The 26094-nt window shown below is 43.7% G+C and overlaps 1 protein-coding gene across 1 annotated transcript in view; it reads left to right on the forward strand.

Annotated features, from left to right (window-relative positions):
* The window catches only part of BRF1 (BRF1 general transcription factor IIIB subunit), a 276895-nt gene that overhangs the window by 193111 nt on the left and 57690 nt on the right, over positions 1–26094 (forward strand). Inside the window, exon 15 of the mRNA XM_084837074.1 lies at positions 2743–2999. Within this exon, the coding sequence (XP_084693200.1) occupies positions 2743–2999 (257 nt within the window). The remainder of the gene's footprint in view (positions 1–2742; positions 3000–26094) is intronic.

Below are 26094 nucleotides of genomic sequence, written 5' to 3' on the forward strand. Positions count from 1 at the left end.
AGCACTCTCTGAGTCCGATTCTGTAGCCAACTGTGGATCCACCGGATCGTTGTTTCATCTAGCCCACTTTGAGCTAGTTTGCTCGTCAGGAGGTCATGGGGCACTTTGTCGAGCGCTTTGCTAAAGTCGAGGTATATTATGTCTACAGCATTCCCACGGTCTACAAGGGAGGTGACTTGATCAAAAAATGAGATCAGATTCGTCTGGCAGGACTTGTTCTTGACAAATCCATGTTGGCTTCGAGTAATCACTGCATTGTTTTCACCAGGACTAGGAGCAATTGATAGCCTTACCCTCCATGAATTTGTCTAATCCCCTTTTAAAGCCATTCAAATTGGTACCATGACTACATCTTGTTGTAGCGAATTCCACAGTCTAGCTATGTGCTTTGTGAAGTGCTTCCTTTTATCTGTCCTGAGTCTCCCACCAGTCAGATTCATGGGATGGAATGGCCATTGCAATATTCTAGCCATGTGTCTTTTCTTTTCATGAACTGTATAACTATGTAGGATGGATGGTGTCAGGATGATGGTGATCAGTTTTGATATTCTGAGCCTAGATAGCTCTAGCAGGCCATGTCATTCAGATGCCCAAGTGCCACACACACAGAGCATCTATAAATGAGGGCCATTTCTTCATGGAATGGGCCATCAGGTAGGGTGTTTTGAAGTACTCTGACCAGGCTTGGCTTTTGAAAGTAAGAGTTAAGATGACAGAGGAGCAGGAATTTTAACAGTGGCATAATCAGATTGCTTGGAATTATTGAGAAATTGTTATCCACCTGAAGTCTTTAGGGCAAATGGAGCTATATATGCTCAGTGATATAAATCCGAGGCTGTATGCCTCTGGGGAAATAACTGAAATTGCTTTGCAGACAATAGAGGGGTCTCCAAACCCCTGGATCCCTTGGGGGCCAATTCGCACAACCATTTAAAACTTTTATAGCTCACTTCAGCTGGTTCACAGATTTGTACATGTGGGAATACTCCCTTTGCAGTGGATATGGGTCAGCACATGGACTACCTCACAGAGAGGAGTATTGTGTGTGTTGGGCACACACATGCAGGTCTGTATACACAATATTCCTAATTTCTGTGATCATTCCACTTTTTTAAAAGTGTGTGTATGTGTGAAAGGATTGGTAAAATTAGAATATTATGCGTGCACCAGGTTCACGACATATGACGGCTAGCGAATGCGTGATCTACACGGTACGCTGTAGAGAAGTCTGCATTTAGAAAGTGCAGACCAGCCCTAAGTGGGGGTTCCTCACCATGTTGAGGGTGCATTTGGCCATGCAGTTTCTCAGTGCCATTGTCAATGATTTGTAATTAGTGCATTCAGCCACAGTCTCAGGCCAGAAATAGATGTGACGCTAGTCGTAGATTAGCCACCAAAATGGCAACTTTCTATTGAGTTCATCTTCTTCTCCCCATAATGTGTAGGTAAGAAAGCTGTGCTGTGACATTGTGAGTTTCCCTGTACACTCTCCATATTATTGGCTACCAAGCGGGAACAGAACCTACTGATGTCATGTAATGTGTTTCCTTAGCTACACATTATAGGGAACAGAGAGGGAACTCACTACTACTACTATTGCTTCATCATCTTCATCATCTACATCCAAACACAGGATGGCAATCACGTGATCGCTATCATAACTAGTCCTGGTCTCAGCCTATTCAGTGGAATCTTCACCCAGTCACTTCATTATGGTCAAAAGGCAGAAAAACTAATCCAGTCCAAAATATCCAGGCAGTCTACGATGGGCAGACGTAGCTGTGATTCAGGTTGTGGCGGATGATGACTCCAGTTCCCCAGGGGCTGTGATTCCATTCAGGGTTGTAGTTAACACCAGCCAAAACTTGGATAGCGCTGTTAGAATTTTGGCTGGTGGTAACTAAAACCCTGAATTAAATGACAGCCCCTCCGGAACTGGAGTCACCAGCCGCCACTGGATTCAGCTAAAGGATGATTTCACTTCCTGGTTTCGCTCTTATATTAAGGCATCAGACAGTAGATTAAGTACATTCTTTGAAAAATAATTGCTAGTATTCCTGTGTGAAGGGCATTTGGAAAGTTATTCAAACAGTGACTGCAATGCACCCTTTAAGGGAGAAAAATTGCACCGGCTCTTCAGTGATCTCAAGTCTTTAGGACCTGGATCCTTTACAGCAGGGGTGGGGAACCCCCTTCAGCCCAAGGGCCAAATTCAAGTTTGGAGAAGCTCTCGGAGGTCACATTCCAGTGGTGGGCAGGGCCAAAGGCATGGGGCGGAGCCAAAGGCAAAAGGGGCGAGGCCAAAAATAGCAGCATATTGTAGCTCGAAGCTCTTCTTGCCAGTAACTCAGCCTTATGAAGGCATTTCAAGCTTTTGGAATGGGGAACAAAACTGCACAGAGGCCGGGAAACCACCAAATGAACAGTAGTTGGGAGAAACAGGGTGGGGCCAGGGAAAGTGGGAGTGGCTGTCTGGGGGAACCTGCTGGGCCGGATTGGGACCCCAGACTTGAGGTTCCCCACCTCTGCTTTACAGTGTTGGTCTTTTTGAGTCCCGTTAAGACCACCCCAAGACGCTGGCAGATTTCCTACTCCAGTGTAGTAACTGTGATACCCTATCAATTCCTCTCACAACCAGCTGCCACCTGAGGTAATGATGATTAAGCTGCAGGCCATTCCTTGGTCTCAGTAAAACTATTCTAATTGCCTCCTAAAATTGCTGTTCTTTATGTTTTAATTAAGCCAAAGAAGTCAGCAAAGAAGCGAGAGCTGATCCAGGCCAGCACAGCAGGAGAGGCCATTGAAAAGATGTTGGAACAGAAGAAGATCTCAAGTAAAATTAATTATAATGTGTTAAGGGACCTCAACAGCAAAGGAGGCAGCACACCAAAGAAAGACGATGACAGCACTGATGACAGCAGCAGCACCCAGAAGCTGTCAAGGAGAAAATCTCTTGCGGCTCGGAATGTGGCCAACTCTGTAAACAGTGTGGGAAAAAGGTACCGCAATTGTTCATTTATATTGCTCTCTATGTGGCGATCAGTGCATCTAGAGATAGTTAACAGTTATTTGACACTGAAATAATGTTGGGGCTCTCACTTTTATGTTGGCATGTGGGACAAGAATAAATCCTCCTCTGCAGGTCACATAGCAGCCAGCGGCTTCAGCATGGATTAATCACCATGCCGTGAAGGCATCAGTCAGAACCTGCAAATGCGTCACTTCATTGCCAATATTGACTTCTTTCCTTAGCATTCTCTGATCTTTTCTGTTCTTCCCCGTTTCCCTAAATGATTGAATTTCACATTAGTTGACATGATAAGCGCACAAATATTTTTTTTCTCCTTTTCATGTTGATTTGAAAAATAGATGGTTCTTGTCTGTTCTGACAGTTTGCTTTAGTTCTTCGATTGAATTTTATTCCAAATTTTGGCTGCTAATTACTGCCTCGGATATGAAGCTTTCTAGTAAACAGACATGTCAGTGTGTTGTACACTCCTAAAATGTGAGATGGGGAGGGAGGGAAGCTATCATGCTAGCAGACAGAATAATTCCAATTTAGATGCAATTATTTCTCTCTGTCTATCTCTGTCTCTCTCTCTGTCTCTCACACACACACACACACACACACACACACACGTTATAGGCAATATTCAGCTTCCTTATTACTCCTCACTTCTGTGCTGGTTATAAAACCGCTAATGTCTGAGATCTGGGCTGATTCTGTTCAGAGCTCTTTCTTCCTGGCCATCTTATAGTTGAAAGAGGCTGCGTTAACTGGCCCTGCAGCTTACCCTTGAGCATCTCAATGACGCCAGGTGATATCCCAAAAGAACTTCTTACCCCTGGTAAGGAATCTGTTGCAAGACATGCTTTCCCTGGGGCTGATGTCTGCCCATCTGTCTCTGTTTCCCGTCTCCATTAGAGCTCAACTGCAAGTGCCTTCCTCTTCAGGCCAGGACTATTTAGTAAATGGATGCAAATGGGCAGCATGATGCAAAGTGACAGCAATAGCTGTAGGGGGGCAGAGGCTACTGCTGGCGCAGAATTTGGGCCAGTGCTAGGTTTCCAGGGCTGCTCTGACACCTTCCAGTTCCTATGTGAATAGCTGTCAGCAGACCCAAATAAACCCCGTTCACTCCAGCTTTGCTGCACATGGGAGTAGACTAAGTGCAATATAGCAGTGCCAATGGTGGCTATACTAGCTGTAGGGTGAGAATCCAGTTCTAGCTTTCATAAGAATTGCTGTTCTGGGCCAACCCATTGGTCCATCTCAGTTTTTTGACTACCAACAGGCATTTCATAAGAGTTTTTCAGAGGTCAGGAGAACAATTCTCTTATTAACCCCCATGAAAATGGAGGCCAGACATTTGGCGATCCATAGCTAGTAGCCATACATACCATCCATCTATTTAGCTAATCCTTTTTTTTTTAAAGAGCAATTTCTGCTACTTGTCTTCAGAACATTCTGTGGCAATGAGTTCTATATACTGAATATGCTTAATATGGGAATCCCATTATTTTCCCCTCCCATTGCCTTGTTGTTTTAAAGTGCATGTTTGTCAGAAGTCTGCTTGTTTTCATTGTACACAGTGCTGATTGTGATGGCCATCCAGCTGCCAGCTGTTTCAGATCTAACTCACTGATGTGGTGTTTGCCTTTTCACACTCCGAATCTCTCATTGATGCTGGTTTTTGACACAGAGCTTTGAAGTTGTCATAGATCTTCTCTCCTGCATCCATATGCTAACACTGAGATGATCTGGGGTAGAAAATCTTCTGTTCTGCTCTGGTGCTATAATCTTTGAATTCCATATGTCCATGCTTGAGAGCAATCAATGTCTTCTGTTCTCCGTGTAACTTCTCTGTAAAGCCTTCATTGGCTACATTGATACTGGGTCAGTAGAAGAAATATGCAAAATGTCCTGGTGCTTTTGCCTTCCGACATATTACTGTGAAGTGATGACAAAGAGGAGATTGCATTACTTTAATGAATGGACATTACAGAGTGGATTGTTTATTGTGGGGTACAGAGAAATTTTGTGGGTGTTTTTTGCTTTATGACAAGCAGCTGTGCTACAGAATTAACCACTTTTGATGTCTTTGGGGATGGGCTATAGTGCTTGAACACATACTTTGCATGCAAAAGGTCCCAAAGGTCCTCAGCATCTTCAGTGAAAACGAAACTTGGGTAGCATGGGTGGCAAAGTTGTCTGGCTGAGCCCTGGACAGCCACTGCCAGTCAGAGTAGACACCACTGCCCTGCTTACTGTGGTGCAAGGACAGAGCTCCAGGGATTTAGCCAGGGTCAGTTCCAAAAGCAAGGTCAGTAGGCAGTCCAAGGTCCAAACACAGGACGCTCGAGGGAGAGCAAGGTTAGCAGGGGCAAGACAAGGCAGGAGTCTGGGAGCTGGTGCACAGACATTTTTCCAGCACTTTGTGTCTAGAACTGAAGGCTTTTACGCCTGAGCATTCAGATCCCCACCCAGAGCACAGCTGTAGACCATCACTGCCAAGTGAGGAATGGTCAGTTCATGAGTAGAGCCCTGCTCACAAGTGGCAGCATCCAACTGTGTCATTTCGCTAGCACAAATGATGCCGTGCTAGCGGAAACTACGTTCTCAACTTTGCGCAAGGGGAGAATCCAACTAAAGTTCTGATTGTGCACCTGCTTGCACTACCACTTGCACAACTGCTTGTGCAACACCACTTTTAGGAGTGGGCCTTGTGCTCCGCTAGCTAGCGCATGCTCCACTACCATAATCCACAAGCGCTTGTGCTTTCACAACTGGAAGATTTGGCGGTGCTCTGCTAGCGCTATTTGTGTTAGCGGAATGACACCATTGGACATTTCCCAAGTATGCCTTTACTCACAAGAAGGCCTTATTCCTCAAGCGGCCCTTCTGCATCTAGTAGCCAGCTGAGCCTGCACCAAGGCACCTGTGCTCTCTGGGCTAGGTGGCTGTTCAGCACCTGCCTCTTAGCCTGAGAGGGGGCCAAGCGTGTCTTTCAGGGAAAGTATGGAGTTCGTCTCCCCTGAGGGCCCAGGATCCCCCTGATCTGCCTCAAGGACTCTTGGTATAGGCAGCTCCTCTGCGATGTTCAGTTTGGGGGATCCAGGTAATCCTCCTCCAGAGTGGGCATGACTACTGAGGTAGGTAGACCGGTGGTCGGATGCAGTATGAGGCAGCTTCATACATTTATAAGGCATGGATGTGCATTCAAATGTACAAATTCCCATTCCAAATGTAGCATGTCATCTTCTAAGGATTTGGCAAGTGCATAGATTATTTTGATATTTCTCAAGATTAAAGATTTATGGTGGGCCTTTTGATTTTTCTTCTATTGCTCTAAGTGCAATACATCTTATATGGCATGCATAAATTCCTTTGTTCAGCAGTATTCTTGGATGTAATGCATAAATTCCTTTGTTCGCATTTGTTCCTCCTAGGTGTTAACAGATACATGCATTTTTTTCCAGCAATACAATAATCACAGTAATTTATGTGCAATTAAGAACAAAATGTGCCACACTTCTCGTTTGACAATGCAGCCCCTAGTGTGTCTCCATCCAGAAGTCGCAAGCACAGATCTCAGATCTTACTAGCCTTTTAATTTGCAGTGATTAATAATCTTCCCATTTAATCTTTAGATATATAAAATATTTAGTAATCTTTTATCTGACAGAAGGAGAAGTTTTCCTAATAAGCAACTGTGAGATGTATGCTTTTAAACCAACACTTCAGTTAGTGTAAGTGAACTTAAGCCTTCAAGGTGAAGGGATGGCATATGAACTGGTACAGATATAAATACCTGCATTTGCACACAACAGTAAGCCAGAATTCCAGACAATCCTGGCTTACTGTGAATAAGCTGCTTGCTGGTGTACATAGCCCGTTCACTCCTGTTTGGCTTCTTCTGCCAGCAGGAGCAGCTACACTAATCAGGAATTGAAAACTTCCTGTGTTGTCTAGTGGGGCTCCTGGCTCTTCTCTCCCAAAACAAAACAGGAATCATAAACTAAGAACAAACCCTGGTTTGCATTCTGGATTGTAAGGGTCCCAACAACCCTGGCTTGTAAGGGTCCCTCTCATTTGGATGACACAGTAAGCTTCAATTCCTGGTTAGTTTAGCCACTCCCACTGGTGGGAGGAGCCAAGCAGGGAAGAACAGGCTACACGCATCAGTGCACAATTTGTTCACAGTAAGCCAGGATTCTCTGGAATTCTGACTTACCATTGTGTCTGAATGCAGCCGGTGGCTCCCTGCAAGCATTGATTTGCAAATTAGGAGCCAGACACAGGAATGTGCACTCCCTACCCTTGCCAGTGCAGATTTCCCCCTCCCTTCTCTTGTTGGCTTTAACCTTAAGGCAGGAGTTGGGAACCCTTTTTGATCCAGGCGCCAGATTCCTTTTTGGAGATATTCTGAGGAGCTGCATTCCAATGGTGGTGAGGCCAAAGGCAAAAGTGAGCGGGCTGAATCCCCCTTCCATTTTTACCAATTTATACTAGGAAGCATGTCTACTTGGAAGTAAGCAGTATGAGCAGTATGTCTATTTACTAAGCAGGATAAACCTCTGCAGGACAAGGCTCAGAATGGAGGACTGAATCATTCAGCAGCATTTGCAAATAACATTTCTACTCAGAAGCAAGGACAAGTATCATGTCTACTCACAAGTAAGAAGGGCAAGCCTCTGCATGTTTGCAATACTACTCAGAAGTAAGCCAGACAAGACTCTGCAGGGCAAGGCTCAGAAGAAAGCAGGACTGAATCACTCAGCAGCTTCTGCCCTGCAGGGAAAAGCTCTTATCTCGGACCAGCAGCTCATAGGAGATAAGTGTTTTCCCCTGCTAAGCATTGAGAAAGGGAGCCTTTCTCAAGAAAGAAAGCTGCTGGGCTGGGTGGGGAGCCACCGTGGTACTTATCAGGCTTCTGAGCCAGAGGTTCCCCATCCCTGCCATAGGGAATTGGAAGTGGGTTTGAAAAGCCTGGTTAAGAGAGAACCTCACTAGTTTTAACCACATTTAGCACTGAGGCCCAGGGCTAAATGCTAAGACATGATTAAAAGGCTAATGGAGAAAGGGAGGGAAAAATGAATGCCCACACTGGAAGGAAGAAGGGAGGGGAGCCACACACATTCTTAAGGCCAGCAAGTGTCAGAATTTCACCTTGGAACATTTTTTAAAAATATCCATGTCTAAATGAGTGCGTTTTCCTGCATTGCTCTTATTAACATAAGTAAGGGCCGGGCATGACTACATGGGAATTTGCATTTCATGGCAGGCCACCACTGCCTGCAAAAGAAGAGGGTAAGGATCTAGTTCATAGCCATGCATATGCCAAGAAGGGAGAACAAAAAAAAAAAATCCCTTTTTGGTTTGCACAGATGCAATACCTGCCCACAAGTCAGAAAAGGGATTTGTATCCAGGCTTTGTGAATGTGCCATTTGTGGGCATATTCATGGCATCTGCTAGGCCATCTCACCATTTCTTCCTTCTCTGCCTGGTAATGGTTATCTTAACTTTCTACTTATCTTAATGCAGCAGAAATAATTTTGCAACACTATGTGGAGTGTAGTAGAAAAAGGTAGCTTATCTTTTCTTTTCTAAATCACGTCGTATGCTGTATAATAAAATGTCCTGCTTCCAGAGTTTCCTTGGTAAGGCACAGGGAATCTTTTCTCAGCCTTCCCAGTCTGACGAACTGTCACTCAGTTTGTCAGTAATTATCCTGGCAGGGATGGAGATAGGGATGCCATTGTGCCTGATACCCTGCCCCAAATATTGCTGGATGGGGAAGGGGAGGGGGATTACTGTAGCTCTGAGCTGTAGGAACTTCCAGCTCCATATACCTTTCACTGCAGTTTTGGACCAGCGTTGCAGCCTGGGAATTGAAAGTACTGGGTCTGTGCATGGTTCTTCCCATTTTCTTTTTCTTCTGCAGGATGTAGGCATCCTCAGATCAGTTCATCTTCAGTACAGTCATTCCCAGACTGTGTGATGTGACACACTAGTGTGACTTGAAGGAACCACTGGGATGCTGTGAAAAACAAATAATTGCTTTCTATGATAGTAAGTAATTAGCCTCTCTACTAATTGGGAGTGACGTACTATTTCAGTTGTACCCTAATGCAGAGTCCCATCAGAAGAGGTCACCAGTGTGTCTGCACTGAACACCCAGTGTTTTTAATGTAAGGGTAAGGAGCCCCCTCCTACTTCCCCCCCTCCAGTTTAGGCCATCTGGATGTCTATACATGGATATCCCACTTTAGAAATAGAATAGTGTGCTCTTCATTTAAAATTTGTTAGTGGCTCATATTACAGAGTGATGATAGGCTGTTAGATTTGATCCTGGTTGTCACTGGTGTCACCATGGTCTGTCAGCTTTAAATGCAATTGTACAATATATTAGTTAATACTTAATAAATATTTTTGTAAGGTATTGCTCCATTCTTAGGAGCAGCTGGTTCATTTGGAGATGTTTGTGGGACTTCAAAAATGCCATTTTAAGGACCGAGGGAAAGACCTAACTTTTAATTCCTGCTTCATTGACTACGCTAAAGCCTTTGATTGTGTGGATCATAACAAACTGTGGCAAATTCTTAAAGAGATGGGAGTACCAGACAACCTTACCTATCTCCTGAGAAACCTGAACGAGGGTCAAGAAGCAACACTAAGAACCGGACATGGAACAACCGATTAGTTCAAAATTGGGAAAGGAGTATGACAAGGCTGCATATTGTCGCCCTGCTTATTTAACTTATATGCAGAGTACATCATGCTTATTTAACTTATATGCAGAGTACATCATGAGAAACGCTGGGTTGGATGAATCACAGGTCAGAATTAATAGTGCTGGGAGAATTATCAACAACCTCAGATACGCAGACAATACCACCCTAATGGCAGAAAGTGAAGAGGATCTCAAGAGCCTCTTGTTGAGGGTGAAAGTGGAGAGTGCAAAAGCTGGTTTGAAACTCAACATTAAAAAACTAAGATCATGGCATCTGGCCCCATCACTTCCTGGCATATCGAAGGGGAAGAAATGGAAGCAGTGACAGATTTTATTTTCTTGGGCTCCAAGATCACTGCAGACGGTGACTGTAGCCATGAAATTAAAAGACGCTTGCTCCTTGGGAGGAAAGCTATGGCAAACCTAGACAGCATAGTAAGAAGCAGAGACATCACCTTGCCGACAAAGGTCCGTATAATCAAAGCTATGGTTTTCCCAGTAGCAACGTATGGCTGTGAGAGCTGGACTATAAGGAAGGCTGAGCGCCGAAGAATTGATGCTTTCGAACTGTGGTGCTGGAGAAGACTCTTACGAGTGCCCTGGACTGCAAGGAGGTCAAATCAGTCCATCCTAAAGGAAATCAACCCTGAGTGCTCATTGGAAGGACAGATACTGAAGCTGAAGCTCAAATATTTTGGCCACCTAATGCGAAGAGAAAACTCCCTGGAAAAGACCCTGATGCTGGGAAAGATTGAAGGCAAAAGGAGAAGGGGATGGCAGAGGATGAGATGGCTAGATAGCATCACCGATGCAATGAATATGAACTTGAGCACGCTCTGGGAGAGAGCGCAGGACAGGAAGTCCTGGCGTGCTATGGTCCATGGGGTCACAAAGAGTTGGATACGACTTAACGACTGAACAACAAAATCAAGTATACACATATTTTCAGAAGCTAATTACATTGCACCACAATTTGTTTTATCATGAACAGGATGCAATTATCTGTTTCTTATATATTACAAGAGTGAACAAAAAGAGGTGTTCTTAATCAAAACACTAGAGCAATACTTATCAACTCTATCAACTCTGGGGCTAATGAAGAAAGTGTGTGTGTGTGTGTGTGTGTGTATAATATATATTTGCAGGCTCAGTTTTATGTAAATGTATTTTAATTACATTTTTCACTGTATGTAGTTTGAAGCTGCCTAATAGGAAAAGGTCAGATCTAATTTTCACATAGAAAATGCTTTCTCTTAAATGTCTCCCATCAACAGGCAGTAGTTCAATTTGCGCTGATTTTTTTTGCTTACTGTAGCTTAATATTATTGGTCCAGCTTCAGAATTGTTTCTCGTTAATGACTTATCTCTGTTGTGAAGCAGGAACCATAGTTTTAGGAATGACCTTTATAAGTACATTAGTTTAAAAATAATAATCATCAAATTTCTGCTTTAGATGTGACTGAATTAAGCTTGCTCCATTCTTAGTTCTACCTGAGTTTTTTAGAGCTGATGGAAAGGAAGAGCAGTGTCTGATGGGGCTTCTGGTTGCATATTCTTGCTTGAACTGAAATCCTTATTACATTGTTTGTGAAGTCAGATCTGTTGTATTGAGCAAATGTGGGATCTTAGTAATGATCAGTAAGGTCCCATGATCAGCGATGCTAATGATCAGTAAGGTCCCATGGCAAGCGACGCTAACGAGAAAAGGAGTCCAAGATGGGTGGGAGCTTTTAAGAAAGGAAATTCTCAAGGCACAATCACAAACAATTCCAACAAGAAGAAAAGGTGGAAGACAACAGAAGAAGCCAATGTGGCTTCACAAAAAGCTTAGGGATGACCTGAAAACAGAAAAAAGGACACATATAGGAAGTGGAAAGAAGGCCAAGTAACAAAGGAAGAGTACAGGCAGGTAGCACAGAATTGCAGGGATGGCATCAGGAAGGCTAAAGCTGAGAACGAGCTGAGGTTAGCCAGGGATGCTAAAAACAACAAAAAGGCTTTCTTCAGCTACGTGCAAAGTAAAAGACAGAGGAAAGAAATGGTGGTTCAGCTATTAAATAAGGATGGCAAAATGATAACAGATGACAAAGAAAAGGCAGAGTTGCTCAATTCCTACTTTGGCTCAGTCTTCTCCCAAAAGAGGGTCTATGACCCCCCTGGCAAAGGTGAAGTGCAGGCTGAAGGGGCAGGATTTCAGCTGGAGATCAATAGGCATATGGTCAAGGAACACCTAATTACTTTGAATGAGTTCAGATCTCCAGGGCCAGATGAACTGCATCCTAGAGTAATGAAGGAACTGGCAGAAGAACTCTCAGAACCACAGTCTGTTATCTTTGAGAAATCATGGAGGACAGGGGAAGTGCCAGATGACTGGAGGAGGGCTAATGTTGTCCCTATCTTCACAAAGGGTAAAAAGGAGGAACCTGGGAACTACAGACCAGTCAGTCTGACATCAATCCCTGGGAAAATTCTGGAGCAGATGATAAAGCAATCCATCTGGAAGCACCTTGACAACAATGCCGTGATTACTCGAAGCCAACATGGATTTGTCAAAAACAAGTCCTGCCAGACAAATCTGATCTCATTTTTTGATCAAGTAACCTCCCTTGTAGACCGTGGGAATGCTGTAGACATCATATACCTCGACTTCAGCAAAGCTTTTGACAAAGTGCCCCATGATATCCTGATGAGCAAACTAGCTCAAAGTGGGCTAGATGAAACAACGATCCGGTGGATCCACAGTTGGCTACAGAATTGAACTCAGAGAGTGCTTATCAATGGGACCTTCTCAAACTGGGGAGAGGTAACGAGTGGGGTACTGCAGGGCTCAATCCTGGGCCCAGTGCTCTTCAACATTTTTATGAATGACTTGGAGGAGGAGGTGCAGGGAATGCTGATCAAATTTGCCGATGACACAAAATTGGGCGGGATAGCTAATACTTTGGAAGACAGAAACAAAATTCAAAGTGATCTGGATAGACTGGAGCGCTGGGCAGAAAACAACAGAATGACAATGAATAGGGATAAATGCCAAGTTCTGCACCTAGGAAAAAGAAACCGAATGCACAATGACAAGATGGGGGATACGTGGCTCAACAACACTACAAGCGAGAAAGATCTTGGAATTGTTGTCGATCACAAGCTGAAGATGAGCCAACCATGTGATGTGGCTGCAAAAAAGGCCAATGCTCTTTTGGGCTGCATTCATAGAAGCATAGCTTCCAAATCCCGGGAAGTACTAGTTCCCCTCTACTCAGCACTGGTTGGGCCTCATCTGGAGTACTGTGTCAGTTCTGGGCACCACACTTGAAGAAGGATGCAGAGAAACTGGAGAGGGTTCAGAGGAGGGCAACAAAGATGATCAGAGGACTGGAAACAAAGCCCTATGAAGAGAGACTGAAAGAACTGGGCATGCTTAGCCTTGAGAAGAGAAGACTGAGGGGAGATATGATAGCACTCTTCAAGTACTTGAAAGGTTGTCACAGAGAGGAAGGCCAGGATCTCTTCTCGATCATCGCAGAATGCAGGACATGGAATAATGGGCTGAAGTTACAGGAAGCCAGATTCTGGCTGAACATCAGGAAAAACTTCCTGACTGTTAGAGCAATATGACAATGGAACCAGTTACCTAGGGAGGTGGTGGGCTCTCCCACACTGGAGGCATTCAAGATGAGGCTGGACAGCCATTTGTCAGGGATGCTCTGACTTGGATTCCTGCCTTGAGCAAGTGGTTGGACTCGATGGCCTTGTAAGCCCCTTCCAACCCTACTATTCTATGATTCCGTGATCTGCAAGACCTTTCAAGCCATTACTTTATAAAATGTGAAGGCTCCCTGTTTCTTGGTGCTTAAAACTAGCAATCATATACGAGAAGCCAGGCGGTATTATAAAAGCAATAAATGTGTCGGGTTAATCTTGTGAAAATCCAAGAAGAGATAAAACAGGTCTGCGAAGTACAGTGGAGCCTCTTGTAAGACAGAAGGTTGTTCTACGCACACACACACACACACACACACACACGTGAATATATTCAAGATTGGATCCATGTTTGTGTGATAGGTTCTGAAAGGCCCCCAGGGTGTTTCCAGGAAAGATTTTATTTTGAAATTGAATTTTAATCTCAGGCTTACCCTGAAATTATTCTTGCAGCTGTATTTCGTGGAGACAGGCTTTTTAACTGTGTGGCTTAGCGTGTAGGGCCCTGCCCTGTCTCTCCAACACAAGACTTGTGTTACTGGCTTACACATCTCCAGTGGAAAGCACCATTCTTTGCAGTCCTAAGGGAAAGGAGATAGTTATGTTTTCTATAACATGGGGTTGTCATGTTCAGAGGGGCTGCAGCGCTCTGGAATAATGTCTCATCCTTCTCTTAAAATTCTGGCAAGCCTTTGCCACACACCATGACTGTGTAGCACAGAAAGGGGTACAGGACCTTTGGCCTATGCTCATTTGTAAAAAAAATTTCTGTGGCTTTGTTGCACAATTAAGGGTTTAAAGATCATTTGAGCTCTGTGACCTAAGAGTACTGGATATAGGTTTTAGAAATAAATATTGTGTGAATGTGAACAAGTATTAAGATAATACATTTTTCCCTGGGTACATTCATAATCCTGCCTTCACCTTCAAGGAGCTCATGTGGCATGCATAGTTGTGTGTCGTCATCCCCCCGACTTTGTTTATCCTTACAGCAGCCCTGTGAGGGAGGAGAAAGCGATTGGTCTAGCGTCACCCAGTGAACTTAATTGCTGAGTGAGGATTTGAACCCAGGTCTTCCCAGTCCTAATACGACACTCAGCCACAACACCACACTTGCCTTATATGAGGTATTCAGTAAAAAGATCAGCATGTCACTGAAGAATGTAAAAATGACCTACATTAAAAGGGACTATTTGGTAACACAAAATTAAAACATAATTTCTCAGGGGGCTTGCAGTAACTGTCACAGCTCATCATTAATTTTCAGTCAAACTATCTAAAATGAAGGCATTGGCTGTTGAGGGGAGGACCTTTACCTTAAGGATTCTGTTGTCTTGAGGCACCGTGTAAAAGATTGCCCTTTTTAAGACACTCATTCAAGGTCACTTAAGACAGCCCTCTGATGTACCATATATATTATTTATTAAAAGTATATGAATTGCTTTTCTGCCTACCAGGACCTCCAAACCCAATACAGTAATACAAGAAAATCACAACAGAATAAAAGCAGGAACAAAACATTCATTAAAATCAGCCAGAACAATATTAAAATCCATCAAAGGCCCAGCAAAACAGTGCAGTTTTATAGAGGCGATGATACCTGAACGTAATCCTTCTCTGCGCTGGACGCACCTGCTGTTGAGGATGGTGGGATCAGGGTACGATGCCCTATTAACATCTGCAGATTTAGTTTGAGCATTCTCCACCCGGCTGGCTTAGTGTTTGTTTAAATATATTGCCCCCTCAGACAAAAACTCAGGGTTGAGTAACAAAAATATAAAATTAATAGGTAAACATTAGAGTAAATTAAATTCCCCATCTGAGTTTACATCCAGCTACCAAATGTCAGCCCGAATTGAACTGCCCATGGAAAAAAGCTAAGTCAGGCACATACCTCCAGAGCATTTTTAGAGTTATTTAGTTGTGGGGCAGCCACCAATAATGCCTTTCTCTGTGCTCTTGCCATTTGACCATTAGCTGGCACTGTCAGGTAAGTTCATGGTCTGTGTAAATGGTTAAAAATGGGCTATAGGGAAGGAGATTGATTTCTGACGTCTATAGAACTCAAGCTGTCTAAGTTACTATAGGTCAAAATCAGAATCATTAGTTTTTCTTGGAAGATAATAGATTTTAGTACTTAAAGCAGTTCTGTATTTTCAAAACATAAGAACTATTCAGCCTCACGGGCAATCTTTTTCTGCTTAATTGTCCTGCAAGGTATGTTTTGGCTATATTGATTTGCAAAAATCCTCTAGCAGAACAGTATTTATTGTCTAAGTGCAGGTCTCATCACCTTTAGTGATCATTTTCATAGCAGGGCTCAGAAATGAATGGGGGTTAAAAGCAATATATCTCCTTTGTAATGTGAAATATTATATGGCCAGATAACAGTTTTAGAAGTGAAAGTCGACCAGCAGAATAAATGATTTTTTTAAAATAATAAAAAAGATTGTACACAGCTGTAAGCTATCCTGCAATATATGGCAAAATGCTCAGATGCTGTTTTAGGTATGGGAAAACATGATATTTCAATGTAGGAAACTCCATTTGCTCATTTAATTGAAACTGTTGGGTGTGCACATAGATAACCATTATGTTTGTTGATGTGATAGTTGAACAAAAGAACCTGAAACCCCTTTCTGTGGGTGTGGAATATATTCTACATTTTACTATTTGTTGTTGTTCAGTCGTTAAGTCGTGTCCAACTCTTTGTGACCCCATGGACCATAGCACGCCAGGCCTTCCTGTCCTGCGCTCTCTCCCGGAGCGTGCTCAAGTTCATATTCATTGCATCGGTGATGCTATCTATCCATCTCATCCTCTGCCGTCCCCTTCTCCTTTTGCCTTCAGTCTTTCCAAGCATCAGGGTCTTTTCCAGAGAGTTTTCTCTTCGCATTAGGTGGCCAAAATATTTGAGCTTCAGCTTCAGTATCTGTCCTTCCAATGAGCACTCAGGGTTGATTTCCTTTAGGATGGACTGATTTGACCTCCTTGCAGTCCAGGGCACTCGTAAGAGTCTTCTCCAGCACCACAGTTTGAAAGCATCAATTTTTCGGCGCTCAGCCTTCCTTATAGTCCAGCTCTCACAGCCATACATTACTACTGGGAAAACCATAGCTTTGATTATACGGACCTTTGTGGGCAAGGTGATGTCTCTGCTTCTTACTATGCTGTCTAGGTTTGCCATAGCTTTCCTCCCAAGGAGCAAGCGTCTTTTAATTTAATGGCTACAGTCACCGTCTGCGGTGATCTTGGAGCCCAAGAAAATAAAATCTGTCACAGCTTCCATTTCTTCCCCTTTGATATGCCAAGAAGTGATGGGGCCAGATGCCATGATCTTAGTTTTTTTAATGTTGAGCTTCAAACCAGCTTTTGCACTCTCCTCTTTCACTCTCAACAAGAGGCTCTTTAGATCCTCTTTGCTTTCTGCCATTAGGGTGGTATCGTCTGCATATCGGAGGTTGTTGAGAATTCTCCCGGCAATCTTAATTCCGACCTGTGATTCATCCAACTCAGCGTTTCTCATGATGTACTCTGCATATAATAAATATGCAGAGTACATATGTTAAATAAGCAGGGTGACAATATGCAGCCTTGTTGTACTCCTTTCCCAATTTTGAACCAATCGGTTGTTCCATGTCCGGTTCTTAGTGTTGCTTCTTGACCCTCGTACAGGTTTCTCAGGAGACAGGTAAGGTGGTCTGGTACTCCCATCTCTTTCAGAATTTGCCACAGTTTGTTGTGATCCGCACAATCAAAGGCTTTAGTGTAGTCAATGAAGCAGAAATAGACATTTTTCTGGAATTCTCTTGCTTTCTCCATGATCCAGTGAATGTTGGCGATTTGATCTCTAGTTCCTCTGCCTCTTCGAAACCCAGCTTGTACTTCTGGTAGTTCTCGGTTCACTTACTGCTGAAGCCGAGCTTGTAGGATTTTGAGCATGACCTTGCTGGAATGTGAAATGAGCGCAGTTGTGCGGTAGTTTGAACACTCTTTGGCGTTGCCCTTCTTTGGAATTGGAATGTAAACTGACCTTTTCCAGTCTTGCGGCACTGTTGAGTGTTCCAGATTTGTTGGCATATTGAGTGCAGCACTTTAACAGCATCATCTTTTAGGATTTTAAATAGCTCAGCTGGAATACTATAATCTCCACTAGCTTTGTTGTTACTAATGCTTCCTAAGGCCCACTTGACTTCACTCTCGAGGATGTCCGGCTCAAGTTCAGTGAACGCAATATCATGGCTATCAGGGACATTCAGATCTTTCCTGTATAGTTCTTCTGTGTATTCTTTCCACCTCTTCTTAATCTCATCTGCTTCTGTTAGGTCCCTGCCTTCTTTGTCCTTTATCATGCCCGTCTTTGCACAAAACGTTCCCTTGAGATCTCTGATGTTCTTGAAGAGATCTCTAGTCTTTCCCATTCTGTTGTTTTCCTCGATTTCTTTGCATTGTTCATTTAAGAAGGCCATCTCGTCTCTCCTTGCTATTCGCTGGAACTCTGCATTCAGTTGGATATATCTTCCCCTTTCTCCCTTGCTTTTCGCTTCCCTTCTTTCCTCAGCTACTTGTAAAGCCTCATCAGACAGCCACTTGGCTTTCTTGCATTTCTTTTTCTTTGGGATGGATTGAGTTGCTGCCTCCTGAACAATATTACGGACCTCCGTCCATAATTCCTCAGGCACTCTGTCTAAATTGGAGATCTCAAGGGAACGTTTTGTGCAAAGACGGGCATGATAAAGGGCAAAGAAGGCAGGGACCTAACAGAAGCAGATGAGATTAAGAAGAGGTGGAAAGAATACACAGAAGAACTATACAGGAAAGATCTGAATGTCCCTGATAGCCATGATAGTGCGGTCACTGAACTTGAGCCAGACATCCTAGAAAGTGAAGTCAAGTGGGCCTTAGGAAGCATTACTAACAACAAAGCTACGTTTCCCTACGTTCTTCAATTTAAGCCGAAATTTTGCAAGAAGCAGCTCATGATCTGAGCCACAGTCAGCTCCAGGTCTTGTTTTTACTGACTGCATAGAGGTTCTCCATCTTTGGCTGCAAAGGACATAATCAATCTGATTTCGATATTGACCATCTGGTGATGTCCATGTGTAGAGTCGTCTCTTGTGCTGTTGGAAAAGAGTGTTTGCTATGATCAGCATGTTCTCTTGGCAAAACTCTATTAGCTTTTGTCCTGCTTCATTTTGTATACCAAGGCCATGCCTGCCTGGTATCCCGGTGATTTGTTGACTTCCTACTTTAGCATTCCAATCCCCTATGATGAAGAGGACATCTTTTTTTGGTGTTAGTTCTAGAAGGTGTTGTAGGTCTTCATAGAACCGATCAACCTCAGCTTCTTCGGCATCAGTGATTGGGGCATAGACATGAATTACTGTGATGTTGAATGGTTTGCCTTGGTTTCATACTGAGATCATTCTATCATTTTTGAGATTGTACCCCAGTACTGCTTTTCCCACCCTTTTGTTGACTATGAGTGCTACTCCATTTCTTCTAAGGGATTCTTGCCTACAGTAGTAGATATGATGGTCACCTGAATTAAATTCGCCCATGCCTGTCCATTTTAGTTCGCTGATTCCCAAGATATCGATGTTCAATCTTGCCATCTCATGTTTGACCACCTCCAGCTTACCTTGATTCATTGATCTGACATTCCAGGTTCCTAAACAATATAGTTCTTTACAGCATCGGATTTTCTTTTCACCACCAGACACATCCACAGCTGAGTGTCCTTTCGGCTTTGGCCCAGCCGCTTCACTCTTTCTGGCGCTACTTGGAAATTCCCTCTGCTCTTCCCCAGTAGTATATTGAACACCTTCCGACCTGAGGGGCTCATCTTCCGGCGTCATCTCTTTTAGCCTTGTGATAGGTTCCATGGGGTTTTCTTAGCAAGAATACTGGAATGGGTTGCCATTTCCTTCTCCAGTGGACCACATTTTGTCAGAACTCTCTGCCATGACCTGTCAGTCTTGGGTGGCCCTACACAGCATAGCTTATGGCTTCACCAAGTTACACAAGCCCCTTCACCACAACAAGGGAGTGATCCATGAAGGGGCCATTTTACTATAGTTTGATGGAAATAGATATTGTAGGTGGAGCTCAGGTTTTCCAGCTCTAATGACTACATATCAGTCTCCTAGGTTTTTTGTACAACAACGTTGCTGTAAAATTTAGTGCCTGGTGGATGGATGGATGGATGGATGGAAAAGTAATTCTGCCTTTTCCGAGCACCAAGTTAGGTGCTTCCAGACAGAGGGCTCCTAGTGATATCAATCAAAATCAGCTGCTCTTTTCCTCCTTAGTGGAGTTTTTGTGGAAAGGAAAAAAGGCAGAAGAAGCCACCGGGAAGTTTACAAGTTGAAGATGATGATACCCCCTGTAAAATTCCATGAATGAGGCAGCGTGATTGCAGAATAAAATGAAAGCCTTGTCTGGAAGCACCCTAGTTTGTAGCACGAAAGACAAAAAAGGTTTATTAATGGCCAGATCTTTGTATACATGGCCGTTAAAATATTCTGATGTTTAAAAATGTATAATTGTTGGGTGTGGCTCTTTAGTTGTTTATAACCATTGAAATGGTATAGCTAACTAGATTATGCCATAGAAAGAACTGGAAACCATGCAAACGGACAAATTGCCATCCTAGGAAAACATTTTGTGAACAGAGCTTTCTCAGAAGCCTTATATATGATAGAGACAATGAACTTTGTGAATCTTTTCTACAGATTGAAGCTTTGAGAGGATTTCCCCCCAATGTGTGGGCAAAATTGAATTTATCTCCCTATGGTCAACCTAGCTGGGACCACTGCATTGTGGCAGACCCAGGATTGGAAGCACTCAGAGACGAGAAGGGGAAATTGAGCTGTGGTCAGTGGGTTTTCACAAGGGAAGGTAGGGATGATGAAGGGGAGAAAAAGAGAAACAGAAGCTGGTTGAGTATGTTGCTGGAATGTAGTGAGAGCCAAGGAAGAGAGGCCAGAGGCAGAGAGAGGGGAATCTTCTAGTCTTCTAGAGAGCCAGTGTGGTGTAGTGGCAAGAGTGTTGGACTGGGAGCTGGGAGATCCGGGTTCTAGTCCCCACTCAGCCATGGAAGCTCACTGGGTGACTTTGGGCCAGTCATACACTCTCAGCCCAACCTACCTCACAGGGTTGTTGTTGTGAGGATAAAATGGAGAAGAAGAGGATAATGTAAGCCGCCTTGGGTTCCTTGCAAGAGGAAAAAAGGCGGGATATAAATGCAATAATAATAAAAATAATAATAATAATAATAGTCCCAGGACTGTTGCCCAATTCTCTTTTAAAAGGTATAGAAGATAGTAGTTGTCAGGGAAGATGGTCATTGCCCTGAGGAGTAAATCTTTGAACATGATGGCACCCGCAGGCACAATCGTGCAAACCTGGCAGTGGTCTTTTTTACACTTTCTCCTCACTGTTGCATCCACATCCAGCAGAGTCACCATGAGAATAAATCAGCAGTCCCCACCCTGCCCCAAGCCATAACGGGCCGCCATTGCACTGTGAGTTTCTCTGCTTCACCTCCAAGTTAGTGGTAGCTGATAGCCAGGGTAGGGAAACCTAAGATATTGACAACACCAGAATGAAAGAGTGTTTTTGCATGTTAATGCCTGAGCAGTGAGAAATAGCTAAGCACTGAGACGTTTGGGGGTGCCACTCTTCACAATGAGAGTAACAGGCAGCCCAGCTTGGAGACAGCTGTCTGTAGGGGAGGGGGTTCCGAAAGAGAGAAAAAGAGAGGACAAGGAATGTATTGTCATCCCCATCCAGACTGCTACTGCTGCTCTAGCTGAGTCTCCCATTCAGAAGCAGGGCCAGCCCAAGACATTTTGCTGCCTGAGGCAAAGGACAAGATGGCGCCTCCCCCATGATGTGCACTGAAGCTGACCAGCGTGGCAGCTGAATCTTATTTCAAGTATGGCAGTCTCTGCCACAACTGAGGGCAGCAGGGTAGATTAGGGGGCACATCTGGTTCACATGTGCATTTCACATGCAGCTCTGTCCTCCAACACCTTGCCTCCCTTCCCCCTACCCCACCCCACCCACAGAATCTGCTGCCTGAGGTAGCTGCCTTGCTCTGCCTAATGGTAGGGCCAGCTCTGTTCGGAAGCTTGGTTAAGGATTTGCATTTATTTATTCATTCATTCATTCATTTCATTTTTATACCGTCCAATAGCCGAAGCTATCTTTTGAAGCTGAATCTCAGTACATACGATGATGATGATTAGTTACCACCACTGAAACAACCTCTGTGTGGTGCCTTACTGCCACTCCCTAAGAGGTGTAGTGATCCTAAAACCAGAGGGTTTAGGATCACTCAAATCCCAGCTCAGTTGTAGACTCCGTGCAGAGCTTTGGGCCAATCCCAAGCCTTTCTGAACCTGTAAAATATTCCAGTCTGAAAAATGGCAATTAGAGTGTCTTGCCTAAAGAACGGGGTGGAAAGAAAGATGGTAAAGCAATATGCACAGTCAAGAGTGCTATTGGGATTTATAATTAAAATCACTTACCACTTTTGCTTAGGAAGGACTACAATTCAACATTAATCCCTCCCTTGGTTATCTGTTTTATTGGTCTTTGGTGGAGGGTCTGATTGATTTGAATTGCATACTTTTTGCTCTTAAACTTTCCACCAAAGTGAGAAAGGGCTCCTGAGTAGAATGGAATGTGTTTGGTCCTCAAGGTAATGCTCAGTTGCCTTACTGAAGCTATTAAAGATAGTTGTGCTGACTCCTATGAATGACCTTGAATGGAGCTAATGCATGCCCTCCATTGCTCACAGCTGAATTGACAAGGAACTGATCTTCTAAAGCCTCTAGCAGTGTTGCAGTCTGGCTTAATGCTGTTGGATATTGCTATTTTAAAAGAGGAACAAAGATAGTTCTTGGCAAGGGGAGGGCCAGGGGACGGGGAATTAAATCCAGCATTCTAGCATGCATTGAATAAATTAAAGTCATATTCATTTTCTAATGTCAGAATTGAGTAAGCAGCAGACTTGGTCTGGGCCCATCATAAGTCAGCCCAGCAACAGGATGATAGACCACTGGGCATACTGTGAGAAAGGACAGGGCATCTTTCTCCAAGTATGAAAGTAGTTAGGAAAACAGAGGAGTTTGTGGGGAAGGGAGAATAAAAGTCACGTTGACTGTTCTGCACTTTCCTTTTCTCTTGCCTGGTATAATCAAGGGTATGTTTTTGGCAGAGATGCCATCTTATGTTTGCAGTTGGGTGGAGCTCACAACAAATTCAGCAAGGAGGCAGGATCACAACAAAGTTCAAGGCCTACTATTGGATATATTTCAGGGCTAAGTGCAAACAAAGGTGGGTAGCATGTGTGCCAGAATTTGTTTTTGTTTTGTTTTTAAGTGCACACCCTACCAGCATGCCTTTAAAAAGTCACCAGGGCAGTTTTACAAAACATAAAATCAAACATCACAATTCTGCATATAAAAACAAAAAAGCATCATTTGCTATCATAAATATCCATAGTACCCATTAAAGGTACCACACAGATGGCAGTTAATTAGGCTTGCTGAATATAATGGTTTTCATTGAGTCCTTCAAAGGTGTAATCATTGAGGCCTGGTGGACTTCACCAGGGTGGGAGCTTCATAAAGTGGGTGCGGGGAACACATCCACACAGTATTAAGGGACCCAAACTGTGTTAAGGTTTTCAGTTGGGAGCCTGTGCCATTCTCTCAAGACAAGGTGTAATATGCTCCTTGCAGTTTATTCCTGATAATAAGGTGGCTGCCATGTTCTGAACCAATTGTAGTTTCCCAACAGTCTTTAAAATGTAGAGCAAGGGTGGGGACCCTGTGCCCCCCCACCAAGATGTTGTGGGACCTGAACTCCCATCAGCCCCACCCATTAGGGTTGATGGGTGTTGTAATCCAACAATATTTGGAGGGCCACTGGTTCCCCACCCTAATATAGAGCATGCTACAGGATGCCGTCTGTTGAAGAGAATTTGTTGAAATTACTTTAAAATAACCCTCATGTTAACTAGATATATAGATACAGATGTTATAGATACTCTGGGAAATAATCACACGTGGTATGAAACAAAGGAGGATGGACCCCCCCCCCCCCCGGCTCCCTAAATCATGTCCCTGGTTTTTGGTTGATCTTCAGAGATGACAACAGGTTTTCAGGTCTTCCCATTTTATTAATATTGTTAGTAATTATTATTGATAAAGCTGTTGTATTTCCATCTGTAAAAAGGTTAAAAACAACAGTCCCTGTCCACAGATTTACAGTCTAATAGATCCTTTTAGATCATGGGATGGAGGGGGAACTGGAAAACAAGCCAATTCAGGTATCCAGTCTTACCTAAAGTTAAATAATTGTTTAAATGATCAGGTGGAATTGCCCCTGGGGGAGATGAGGAGCCAAATGCCAGATTGTCTCCACCCAGGCTGATGGAGCGGTCTGTACTGCCTTATCTCTTGGGTGAGACATTTAGGGCATCTTAGGCATCTAGGCCGTATGAGGCAGAATGCAGTGAGTTTCCAGGCAGAATTGCCCATGCAATTCTGCCACCCCAAGCGTGTACTGCCTCTTGGGTTAGGTGGCCTCAAACTTAGCTCCAGGCAGATCTTGCTGGGTGCACCAGTCTTACAAGCAGCTTCTGGCCGTGAGTTCAATATTAGAAACTCCTGCTGCATTCATTTGGAAAGAAAGCAGTTGCAGAATGGAGCAATTGCATGCTGAATATATTTACATATTAATTGTACCAATGAGGATTTTTTTAAAAGCTCAAGATGCTTTTTCTAAGTAGTGGGTTTCAGCTACCCCTCTCCCTATGCAAAGTCATGGTGCCAAGGCCAAATAAGATGATAGTCCATGCACAAATCCCTCCCAGCACTTTCTAAAAAAATTGCAGTATTGGCAATTAGTATGCAGGTATAGCTTCTCATCAGCTTTGCTTCTAAGTAACCAAAGGCAGTTTGTCACAACAATAGAAGCTTATTGATGATACAGTGGTTTATGATTGATTAAAAGTGGCAGATTTATTTCGCCTTCAACTCTTTCTATTAGCTGTTTGACTGTTTGGCAGAGGGAAGATTGGCTTGTGAGATTGGGCTAGCATCTTTTTTGTTATTACTACTGCATTATTATTAAAGGGATGCCACATCTTGGGGACATGTTTGCCAAAGTCTTGACCAAAAAGAGAAAGAGGGTGTGAGGGGAAATGCCCTCAGGGGTTGCAAGGAATTGGTTTGAAGATAGCGCAAAACACTGTTGAAGGCCCAACCTGTTTCAGGTTGCTGTGCTCCTTCTTTAGTATGGTAGCTGCTCCCAAAGCAATAACTCTGGCTGGAACCCTTGTTTTTATGCAGGGGTGCAGAACCTCTGGCCCAGAGGCCAAATCCGGCCTTGGGGGTCCCAGTTTGGCTCTCCAGGGTTTCCCAGGAAACCATACCCCTTCCCTTGGCCCCACCCCCTTTCCTCCAACCACCAATCATTTAGTGGTTTACCAGCTTTTTGTGCAGTTTCCCCACCCCCCATTCTAAAAGATTGAAATGACTGCCCTAAAGCTGGTAGTAAGAGCTTTAAGCCACATTATGCTGGTATTTGTTTTATTTTTGGCCCCACCCTTTTTGCCTTCAGCTCCACCCACTAATGGAATATGGCTCCTGAGAGCATCTCCAAAACGGAATTCGGCCTGGTGCTTAACCCTTTCTCCATGTAGAGCTTTCCACTGCAAGTGCCTTGTCCCCACTACTTTTCCCTACTTGATGCAGCAAACACACTTCTGAAAACCTTGGCCAGGAGGAAGCAGCTGGGAAGAGGGTTAAGCGCTTCCCATCTGTTGCTTCTCTCCTGCAAATTATGGGCTCTTCCCACTTTTTGCTGCTCTGCAGCAGAGAAGTTGCAACCCACGTTCCCCAGCCCGTTTGTGCTACCAAATGTCAACTTTCACCAGGATCTTTAGGTGCATTTCCAGCACCTGTGGACACATATCCATTGAACTGAATGTATTAAAAATAAGTGTTGGCAAAATCCAGCCAAGGTGTGAGATTTCCACCCATTCAGGGGCAATGATAAACACTGATGTGAAAGAAACTTGTCATTGGCTTTCAAAGAGCAGAGAACGCGGCAGGCATGTAGGGGAATTTCTGCTGACAACAGTGAGGGTTACTTCACCATCTGATCCAGAGCAGCTGTTCATGTCCAGCATCCTCTAATGTATAATCCTGTATCTGGGCTGTCTTTGGCAAGCAGCTTGATGCAGGCTTTTGGTTTCAGTGTTGTACACCTCAGATTCTAGTACTGATAAAAGGCCCACATAGAACAAACCTTTAAATATAATCTCAAAACAGTGCTTACAGCTAGGGCCTTCCATGTATGCCATTGTGGCTGCATCCTGAGCAAATTGAGCTCCATAATGTGTTGTAATGAGTTGAGGACAGTGGCAACATCAATATGGCAAATTCCCATGCAAACTGGAGCTGAATCTCTATGACTAAAACAACAACAATAATTTTCATGCTGTTAAACAATCATTTTAACTTCTGTCTTAAATCCAGCATTTAGAAGCTCTGCATCCCCCCCACCCCAATTCCTGGATTATATGCTTCCCTACATGTTTAATATTATTGGATCATGACCAGAGTGTGCCATGACCATCTTGGG

The sequence above is a fragment of the Heloderma suspectum genome, chromosome 1, assembly GCF_057233095.1.
Source record: "Heloderma suspectum isolate Gila_16-S chromosome 1, 16-S_ref, whole genome shotgun sequence".
NCBI classification, from domain to species: Eukaryota; Metazoa; Chordata; class Lepidosauria; order Squamata; family Helodermatidae; genus Heloderma; species Heloderma suspectum.